This window comes from Ahaetulla prasina, chromosome 1 (assembly GCF_028640845.1).
Source record: "Ahaetulla prasina isolate Xishuangbanna chromosome 1, ASM2864084v1, whole genome shotgun sequence".
In the NCBI taxonomy this organism is placed as follows: Eukaryota; Metazoa; Chordata; class Lepidosauria; order Squamata; family Colubridae; genus Ahaetulla; species Ahaetulla prasina.
The window spans coordinates 259,379,943-259,391,371 of record NC_080539.1 but is presented as its reverse complement, the minus strand read 5'-3'; the positions used below and the strand labels follow the sequence as shown (position 1 = coordinate 259,391,371).

Genomic DNA, 11,429 nt, shown 5'->3' with positions numbered 1-11,429 from the left:
TCTCTTCTGTGAATTTGGCTTGGAAATGTTGGTAAGAGAGATGGCTAGTTGACACAAATGGGTGCTTGAAGTGGTCCTGGATCTAGTCTCTTGGAACTCAGTGGTGGCTGTACGATATTGGCTTGGATGGACCCAGATCTGTAACCCAGGAGTTTGGCTGGCTGCAGAAAGTGAAGCTTAGATGAGAACTGGGAGAATTTAGCTGTCATTGGCATAGGAACACTGAAAACATCTGATTAGCTGTCATTGGCATAAATTAACTCATCTGGCAGGTATGGTGACAACAACAGCAAATAAGCCAATTGATTCAACTCTGCTGTTTGGTGGAGCTGCAGCTGCCTTTAAAGGTAAGGTGGGTTACCATTACTGGTATAATGACAAACGTAAAAGCTAGGATACCTGACAAGGGAGATCTCTGGAGGCTGGAAGTTTCACTGCAGGAGAACTGGAGCTCACAGTAATGGTGTAACTGAGAGGAGCTGCTGATTTTACCACTATCTGCACTATGACTTTGATGCTGGGACCCAGGGGAGACATTGGAACCAGCAATGTTGCTAAGATGCTGAGAAGCTTCATTTAATCCAAAAGGCAGCAGCCCAGCTACTCTTGTCATTCTGAGCCTATTACATCTGGGCTCTGCAGAAGCTCGCTGTGAGTGTCTGGCTACAGTTCAAAATGCTAGTTGTAAGCTGTAAAGTCTTTCATTTCTTGGCAGCAAGCCACTTTGAAAAGCACCTCCTCCTAAGGATATGACCCACCTGGAAGAACCTGTGGATCCTGATGGATAACAGAGCATCTAGGATTGTTTGATTTATTTTATGCTCTTGGTTTAATAGTTTATAATGTTTATTTGAGTCTTGCTGTGGATATTTTAATTCTGAGTGCCTTGTGTTTATTTGCTCTTAGTTGTTGTAAACTGCCAAGACTCTGATCAGTTGCAGTGGGCGTAAATGAGACAAATAAAATGTAAAATGGATGGATGGATTAGACAGATAATGGTTTAAGTATTTTCATTCACAAAGCTTAAAGTAATTTTTGTTTCAATTAATTTTTAAACTAGGTTGGTCAGGTAAACAAGAAAAGTTCAGCAGTGTAATTCTGATATATAACCAGTGTAATTCAATACCTCCATCCTATTTGTGTTGCAAATATTGTCTCACAATGAAGGAATGGCTGAAGATGATGGAATTTGCAGAGATGGCTAAATTGACATTTTACTCATAGAAAAGAAACATTTACTGCTGACTGGAAACCCCTTACAGACTTCTGCATGAAACGTCTAACCCCTGCCCAAACTTTTGATTTGTGGTTCGGATAATTAGAAAATATTAGGTAATAGAAAAAGAGCTTTTTGTAACCATGAAGAGATATTTATAATATTTGCTACAGAAGAAAATTGGAAGCTTCTTTCTATATCTTTTTTTTCTTTTTGCACCTTTGTCCTTTCCTTCTTTTCCTTTTTTCCTTTATTTTTTAATGGTTTTTGATAGTTTTTTTATTTTCTCTTTAAAACTTGTAATAAAAGTTATACAAAAATAACCTGTAAAATAAAACTGGATTGTTAAAATGAAAAATTGTTTTGCCTGCTTATACACAGTCTAACAAACTATAAACAATTCAGAAAGCTGGACTCCTAGAAATTATGCGTACCAATTTTCCAGTACCATGGAAAGCTTTAGGTTCCTCTTATTTTACTACCCTATTTTTTAAAAAATAAAGATCAAGTTCATTTCCTCACCTTTAGGGATAGTGGGAAGTAATGAGGATTGGCATAACAATGATCATGCATAATCTCTCCCCAATTAACAGGCTACTTCAAATGTCTCTTAGACAATGAAAACCAGTAACTGGGGTTTCAAAATTCAAAGTAATAGTAACATAGACAGAGGTTTCTCTATTGTCTTTTAAAACTTAAATTATAGGAATGAAACAATTTCCTTTTAGAATTATTTTAATACCAGTATATATACTTTTGGAAAATTGCATCTCTGGCTGGTCGCTGCAAGAAACTTCCAGTTAGCCAAAGAAGTCCTGTTGGCAGTTCTTCTCTGCAGTATGGATAAATGTCCTGAAATTGGAGAAATTCTAGAGTCTAGGAAATCTTAATAAAAACAGCTAATAATTCCTGAGGAAGGTTCCCCCATCAAACACCTGGGCAGTGTTGGTATCCATCCATTTCTGACCTTCTCTAGGTAGGTAGATGTCCCTCTGGAATTGCCCTTGTTCAGTTACTGGAGCAACAAGAACCTGCATTTAACAAAGATAATCTCATTAATATCTGAGAGACAAAATGTGTATAAATACAGTTGGTCTTAACCAAGCTCACTTGAAACTTGTCCACAATTATTTGATCAGACCAGTTCTAGATACAAAGTTGCCCAGACAGACTTTAAAACAGTAAGAGACATTTTTATCCTGAACCTGTAATTCCAATTTTTCACTTTATGTATAAAATATTTAAGATTTATAATTGCAATTTAGTTATTTCTATTATGTGATGATATATTTTGACCATATAGTACTGTATAGGAATTTCTCACTTATACAAAGTAGCAGTTTCAAGGAAAGGAATCCAGAGGGAGACAAAAAGCCTGCTCTGCTTATTTTTTAATTTAAAGAATTAAATTAAATTAAATTAAATTAAATAATTCATCCCCACATCCATAAAACTTTAACTTAAAACTGTCTACTGTTGACCTCACCCCATTCATAAGAGGTCTGTAAGGGGCGTGCATAAGAGTACCAGCGTGCCTACCGTTCCTATCCTAATGTTCCCTTTAGTTGTATTCATTTTATGTTTTCAATTTATGCTTATATATTATTTAATATGTATTTCACAAAATAAATAAATAAATAAAATTAGACCAAAAATATTTATTGAAAGGTTTGTCGTGAGGCACTGATTTTTAAATCAACACTGCAAATTTAAGTAGGTATTATTATACACCACAGCATTTCAGCTGCTTATCAAAATCCAAAATTATAAAGAAACTACAGGATCTCGGCTGCAAAAATTTGATAGATACAGTAGTGCTATGATAAGGATTTTCCTAACAGGAATAAAGACAACACTGGAGATCCTGCCATGTAGCAGTAATACAGCAAAATATATTAAAGATCAATGTTTTGTTGCCTCAATAGAGCAGCAATTAATTTTTTAGATGAATCATAATCAGCAAATAAAAATGCTTCAACATTTAATTAGTTATTGGCTGAATTTGAACTTCAACTAAAAAAGTAATTAAAGCATACATTATTCTCTCATTTCTTCCCAGATGCCTGTTAATGCTAATTAATGATATGACATAGTATACAATTATCTTAATCATGTTGGCAAACAAAGTTTGAAATAGTTGGAGTTATTACGGTCCAAAATATCTTACAGAAATATATGCTGTAAACAAGAGAGCTGTGGAATGCTTTGGCTTTGATTCATAAAGGCATTTTAGAGTGAAGTGGTGTGAACATGGCACTTGTTTGCAATTCCTTAAAGCAATTTTGGCTTTCTATGTGTTATGAGGAAATTGCTGAGGGCAGCCATGCAAATCAGTGAAATGACATGGTTGCTTTAAAGACTAGGAGACAATGCTCACGCTCCAAGACAATTTTTGGAATCAAATCTGAATAGCTTTCAACCCTATTTAGATCACAAAGAAGCAACCACATTATTCACTTCTTTTGTGCTGATCCCTAACCTGCGGTATAAGAATGCTATTAAATGGTTATATCCTTCTTTACTGTGTGCAAGGCAAGTTAAGGATGGGATGGGTGGATTCTATCATCATAGTTTTGCTCACTTCTACTAAATGTCACCTGTTCATGACAAAGCATCCACTGCACTGATTGGAACCTTTTTGAAGATACCTCTGCAGACCTGGATGAACTCACAAATACTGTAACATCATATGTCAGCTTCTGTGAAGATCTATGTGTATCTACAAGGAATTTGCGAATATACAGTAACAATAAACCTTGGTTCACACCTAAACTTAAGCAGCTACATCATTCCAAAGAGGAAGCCTACAGGAAAGGTGATAAAATGTTGTACAATCAGACCAGAAATGTACTAACAAGGGAGATAAGAGTAGCAAAAAGAAGTTACTCTGAAATCTGAATAGATCCCTCGCATCCTGGACATAAACTGTTTCAACTCCTACCCTCAAAACGACGCTATAGAGCATTGCACACCAGAACAACTAGACACAAGAACAGTTTTTTCCCGAAGGCCATCACTCTGCTAAACAAATAATTCCCTCAACACTGTCAAACTATTTACTAAATCTACACTACTATTAATCTTCTCATCGTTTTCATGACCAATCTCTTTCCACTTATGACTGTATGACTGTAACTTTTTGTTGCTATCATTAAGAGTTAAATTGCAACCTATGACCATCATTTGTGTTGTAAATGTTGTACCTTTGATGTATTTTTTTTCTTTTTCTTTTATGTACACTGAGAGCATATGACCAAAACAAATTCCTTGTGTGTCCAATCACACTTGGCCAATAAAAATTCTATTCTATTCTATTCTAATTGGGAAAGAAATGGAATAGGAAGAAACAGTTTTGATGGACTAGCAGATTTGATAATCTCTCCAAAGCTTTGCACAAGGGAATTTTAGGATTGGGAGAAGAGATAGCCAAAGGGAAGGACATGACTATCTACCAGCTGGGTCTCCAATCCTATGGAGCTTATCAGATCAGATACAGGGTACGTAAAAAGCCTGTTCTTTACTCACAGTTCCTTGTAACACTCTGCAGTGAAGCAGCAAAGATCCTACTTCAGTGTTCAATTTGTTAGGCTCCCACTGCTTGTTAGGCTTTTTAAAGCTACTTTTAAACATAAAGGTTTAAACATATTTTTTGAAACAGTGCTAAAGCCATATACAGGAAGCTTTGGAGCATGGGTTTAGCTCTCTTTCAGAAGTCCAACTATCAGGTGGAGTGAAAGGATGCCTAGTGACACTTTATTATGAAGCAGTCTATCATAAACTAAGAGGTGGGTGATCAGTTTTCCTGTAGTTTTGTAGCAGAAGACATATGAGAAAAAGAAGAGAGGAACAAGAGCAACAAAATCTTGATCTAAAATACTGCTAAATGGAAAGTCCCTGAAATAGAGACAATGTAGACTTGAGGCTGGAAAGGTGTTTTAGATCAGGGGTCTCCAACCTTGGCAACTTTAAGACTTGTAGACTTCAACTCCCAGAATTCCTCAGCCAGCAAAGCTTCAAAACTTCAAAGAGTTGAAGTCCACAAGATGCCAAGGTTGGAAACCCCTGTTTTAGATCCTGTACTTGCATCTGTCTGTAGTTAAAGGACTCTAGATAATTGTTTTCCTGATTCGTTCCAAATTCTTCCATGAAGCAATGTTGCTGAGCTGTTTTGGGTCTGTGGAAAACGTCACATTATTCACAATCATTCTAGTGAATCCTCTATCCAAATATGACAATGATAGAAATTCAGCAATATAAAATGGGGAGTGGAAAGGGACTGCGTGGGAAGGAAAATTTTCATATTTTTTTATGCCATTCCCGGTAAAAGTTTGATTAGAATGGTATTTTATGTGGCCAATAAAGCTAACTCAGAATAAAGATTTTGCAACAAATAAACCCATATTTAATTCATAAAGTTTGGTCAGAAGGAAATGAGAATGATTAATCCCAACAACCTCCAGCCCATCTTTCTAGATGATCAGCTCTGTTCCTTTCTTGCTTTGGCTTAAGGAAGTGACATTGGAATTACCTATGACTGAGAGAAAAAAGTTAAAATTTACAATGTGCTTCCCTTTAAGGAAAAATGGATGAGCCGATTACTCTAAGGCATTCTATGTGGAACTTTATCTGAAAGCTGCAGCTGGTGCAGAATGTAGTGGCCAGATTGGAGAACAGAGCTCTTAGCTCTCTCTGTGAAAGCAATTTGCACCGGGTGCTAATTAGTTCCTAAAGCATATGAAGACCTGAACAACTTGGAGTATTGGTAGATCATCTTTGCTGTTACAGACATGGAGGACCACTACAACCATCTAAGTCCAGCTGCATGTGCCAACTCTGCATGTGGCAGAAAACCATTTTGCATTTTCTTATGAGCAGCTTTCTTTCTGGGGGGGTGGGGTGGATATGAACCCCAGGAGGCATTTGGTATTGAAATGCTTTGGTATTGAACTTTTGAAGAACTACCTGTTTAGCCAAGCCTTCCCTTTATGGATGTTGGATAATGTTTCCTCTCCCCCATCAACTCTGTGGTCAAAAACCTGTATTGTATGCCTTTTATATAAGTATTTCATAAATTTATTGTAAATTGCTTGGAAAGGCATTTGATGGGAGGCATTATGGAAATATAGTAGATCTAATATATTGCTGATGTATCACTGACAAAAAAAATTCTAAACCTCTACCATGTCTTTCTTAAATTACATTGCTTAAAAGAACATCAAACCTATTCTTCTACTTTTTTACTTTCTCTCCTTATTTTATTTTATTTATTATTTATTTATTAAATTTTTATACCGCCCTTCTCCCGAAGGACTCAGGGCGGTGTACAGCCAGAATAAAAACAAAGATGTATACAATTTAAAACAACATTTAAAAAGAGCAAATTTTAAAGGCTGATTATTAAAATTTAAATTAAAAAGTTAAAAATATTAAAAAACCCAATTAAAATACATCACTAATTATGCCAGTCCCGCTTTAATGAATAAATATGTTTTGAGCTCACGACGGAAGGTCCGAAGATCAGGCACTTGACGCAGGCCGGGGGGAAGTTCGTTCCAGAGCGTCACTGCCCCCACAGAGAAGGCCCTACTCCTAGCCTTCCTTTTCTATTATCTGTTTTAAAATGAAACAAACACAGTATTCTATGCACCCTGTTCAAGCAGGCCACGCTAGTAATTGTGACAGCTTTTCAAAAGGCCTTTAAAGAAATAATCCTTTTCTCCCTCCCTCCTTTAACAAATATCGTAGCCCCAAGCATGTAATGCACACTGGTTGACTTCCATTGACTGATTGACATTCTAGTAGATTAATTCCCAAAGGTTGATGAAAGAGAACTATCAATGCAGAAGTCCTCAGTTTTTTTCTTCAACTGAGTGCCTTCCCAATGTGTCAGTGTCACTGTATTTGATGGTTGTCATCAACGCTAGCTGGAATTTTGATGAGAGTGACCATCAGGCTGGGGAAGGATGGATTATGTTTTGACAATGTCAGTCTTAATAAATATCTTTTTGCTGATGTGCTGTACAGTATTTTCAGAAGTGATGCTGCCATGCGCTCAGGTTTTTTTTTTCTTAACTGGAGAGAGATTTCCAAAAGCCTTAGGGAGCTGACATTTTCAGGTATTCTAATATGCATGTAAAAAATTGTCAGTCAACCCTTCGGAGCTGACCTAAAATATGCTAAGAAAGAATCCATGTCTTACCTCCTCGCCTATGAGAAACTGGTTATCAATGGTAAAGGCAACTGGCTCAGTGGGGCTGAGCCACCAGGTGGGTCGAAAAATTGGATCCCCCCTAGATAGCCATTCCTTGCTGTACTTCTCAATGAGTGGAACCACAAAATTCTGGTGTCTCTGAATATAATACCTGGTGAGGTTCAACACCTGTAAGAAAGGAAGGACAATAGCTTTAAAAAACAATAACAAATCAAAACAAAGAAAAGGTTGTTTTAAAATATGTCTTAATAATGAGTAGTAGATAGAATAAGCATTATTTGCAACACTGGATATAGCATTAGCCAGAAAACATGGACTTCTTGGTATTTCTTCAGTTTATTCAGCTTCTCATCATAATTAGTCACTGATGGAAATTTCCTCCCTGAACTAAACGTGGTCAGGCAGTTACCAGTGGCAGCAGCAATTGCACATGCCTCCTGAAATATAATCTAATGAGACACTTCAAGAGAAGAAAATGATAGAAAAGTAACTTCTGTAAACTCAGCTGGTCAAACCTAGAGTTCTGAAAAGAGGTTAAAGCCAACAGAGAAAGAGGGAAGGAAGGGAAGGAAAGGAAAGGAAAGGAAAAGGGAGGGAGGGAGGAGAGGAGAGGAAAAGAAAGGGAAGGGCTTCCAGAAGTTTTTAAAAAGGAGCAAGATGGGAAATAATTGCAGTGGGGAAGAATTCCAAGTGTGATAGGTAGGTATAAAATGTTAACAATAAAATGTTAAAGGACTAAGAGGAATGAGGTCCATTTGCAAAGATTCCACCTCTGATAGGAATGGAATACTACCTTCTGCATCCCTAGCAATGCTGTAAGGCTTCTGGAAATCTGGGCTAATTTGATGACAACAGCAATTACATTTTAGACTTATATACTGCCCCATAGTGCTTTACAGTACTCTCTGAGTGGTTTTCAATGTCAGCATTATTTGCATATTGCTCCCAACAATCCAGGTTCTTGTTTTACTGACCTCGGAAGGATGGAAGACTGAGTCAACCTTGAGCCCCGTCAGGATCAAACTCCAGACTATTGCACTTAACTACTGTGCCACTAGGGCTCAGGACTTTATAGCATTTCCTACAGAGGAGCGCGGCAGAGATTTCCCATTGGTGGCCATTCTCACCTTGCTGGCTTCCTGTCGCACTGCCCTCCCTTATTTTCCATAATTGCATTGCTATCCTTCTGATACAATCTCCAGTTAAGACCTTTTAAGCCTGTTTTTTCCCCCTTTGACTTGAAAAGAGCCACAGTGAGTAAAAGAACAAGGAACGGGGAAAGGTGCCATTCATCTGCCTTTTTAGTGCCCCTCCATGGCCAGTTGAAGGGAGTCCTGGCCAAGGCAACAAGGGGAAAGTGAGGGCAGTTTCCAAGTGTTACACAAAATTGCTGCTCATGATTTGGATTGCAAAGCTGGCAGTCACATGAAAAGGCATGAGGAGAAGGCTACTAATAGCTAAATTGAAAGGAAGAAGTAATGCAAAAGGAACTGAGGGTTGATGAGTAGCGGGACGAAGAAGGAAGAAGGTAAAGGAGGAAGAAGAGAAGGAAAGGGAGTTTGAATTGGCTAGGAGAGTCAGAGAAGCCCATGAATGGCATTGTGGACACAACAAACCAGGTTTTAGCTAAATTTAGTACTAAAGCATGAGGCTTAAAATGAAAGGTTGGAAGCACCTTAACATATTATTATGATTGATGGGGGAGGAAAGAACATATATTAGAGAATAAATAAATAAAAACGAAAAAGCTTCTTATTAAGCTTCTTATTAAAACCTTCTTATTAAGAAGGAAAATATCATAAAAACATTTACTAGAATCTGAGGACAAAAAGAGGCATTCTGCAGAGGCATAAACACCCAGGTTCACAAGAGAATAGAATGAATTGTTATGAAAAGGAAAATAGAAATAAAGAGAAAAATGAAATGGGTTGCTTGAGATGGATTTCTGTTGTATCCATCTTAAGCTTGGAGATGATTAATTCTTCCAAAGGATACATTGGAGAGATAAAAACAGTAAGAGGCAACAGAATATGTGGGAGAGACAAATGTGGGAAGTTTCAACAATTTTGTAACGGATTTTGAGAGATTGATTCATGTCATCAAGTATTTGTCAACACTTAGGGACCAAATAGACAGATTTTCTCCATGATGATCTGTTCTTAATCTGGTTCTTCAGTTTTTCCAGTGATGCACATCACTATTTCTTCCATACGCCTTGCCTCTGGTTTTCCTCTCCTCCCCTTTCCTTCTATCTTGCCCAACATTAAAGCCTTCCCAAAGAGCTGAGTCTTTGCATAATGTGTCCAAACTAAGATAATTTGAACCTGGTCGTTTGTGTCTCAAGGAAGAATTCTGGGTTGATTTGTTGGATGATCCGTTGTTTGTTTGTTTTTTACTTGTCTGTCCATGTATTCTCAGAAGTCTTCAAAAGCACCAAGTTACATTTATTTTAATTATGGTGAAATAATTTGTGATTCACACTCAGAAGAGAAATAACGAATGGCAAGATGCTATCTTATCTGTATTAGATCTCAAGTTTTAACAACTAAAAAGGACAAGCACACATTTTTTAGAGGAACTTGAAAGGTAGCAAACAATCAGCCTGGAAAAAGATTTCTTTGATTTTAATACCATTAGAAACCAAAAAGAAATCATTGAAGTTTACCTACCCAATCACCACAACAGACCCATGGTGGAGTCCTGAAAGACATAACTGGAAGAAAGGTGACAATTTGGAGCCATCTAATATATAGCTCTTCATCGGTCAGAAATTCAGCTGAAAGTGTTCCACCTTTATAGAATATACAGAAAACTAAATTAGCTGTTGTGCCCCAGGCCCAGGTAGGTAGTAGGAAACTCAGTCAGTATAAAAACAAACAAACTTTATTAGAGCAGCTGAGAATTAATTCATTCTCAGCACAGTCCAACTAAATTAAAGCAAATTCCTCCCAACACAATTCCTCAGTCCTATCACCAATCTTGGTCCAATTAGGCAAACTGCCAAAGGCCTTTCTTGGTAAAAGTTCAGAAGACACCGATAAGAAACAAATGCAGCAAGACAAAGCTATCAACGTTGTTTTCTGGCAAAAAGCCCAAATGATGTCGCTGGTCTTTTAAGCCTTATGGGAGGGGCCAATCATCTCTTGGCCCTATTCCTGAGTCATCCCCTTTGCTTGAGCTGCTCTTGCCTTCTGGCAGCTCTTCTCATGTGTGCATTAGGAACAGGCTCCTCCTGTTCCTCTGCCTCACTACTGTCAGCCTCTGGAGGCTCTGGAGTCTGCACATCACTCCCCGATGGCTCTGGCGCCACCTCTGCCTCCGATGCAGAGCCCTCATCCGGGCCTTCTCCAGCCTCCAGGACTGGCCCATGCTCTTCCTCAGCCGCATCGCTATCCGACTCCATTGCCAGCTCCGCAGACTGCTGGCGGACCACAACATTAGCAGACTATATGTTTAGCTTTAGTATTCAGCTTTAATTTTTGATTCAGTAAATGAGTAACCTCTACATTGAGTTGATAATATAATTCAAGTCAATTTAACATCACTTCTCTGTTCTCTTGATAACCAGAACAGTATTAAAACATAGCATAATCAATATCGTATCCCAGGTCTACCCAGTGCTGAGTTTTTGTGCTTTTACATTCCCAATCCCTTATTTGCTAGTGCAGAAACCAGGGAAAGGGAGTATGGGATGGAGGGTGGGAACAGAATTGCTGTTAAAATCAGCATTATTTTTTTTAAAAAGAAGATCACAAATAATAAAGGAACTAAAACCAAGGAAAGCCTGATCTTATGTACATTTTGCCACTGATTAAATCTGAACAGAGCAAGTGTTGTGAAGCATATCAGAAAACTGTATAATGATAATAACATTTCTGACTATCTGACTCTTGAGAGAAAGCAATATAATTGGCCAGGATGGTTTAGGTCATGAAAAATTAAACTGATACACATTTCCAGCTGGAACAGTACAGTACTAACATAAATAGCTGAATTTCAGAC

General features: G+C 37.7%; 1 protein-coding gene across 1 annotated transcript in view; it reads right to left on the bottom strand.

The window, feature by feature from the left end:
* Nucleotides 1-2,115: 2,115 nt before the first annotated feature.
* Nucleotides 2,116-11,429, bottom strand: part of LOC131184774 (SITS-binding protein-like) — a 47,036-nt gene continuing 37,722 nt past the window's right edge. Inside the window, exons 8-10 of the mRNA XM_058156485.1 lie at nt 10,097-10,218; nt 7,416-7,595; nt 2,116-2,247 (exon numbers count right to left, since the gene is read on the bottom strand). Of these exons, the coding sequence (XP_058012468.1) occupies nt 2,116-2,247; nt 7,416-7,595; nt 10,097-10,218 (434 nt within the window). The remainder of the gene's footprint in view (nt 2,248-7,415; nt 7,596-10,096; nt 10,219-11,429) is intronic.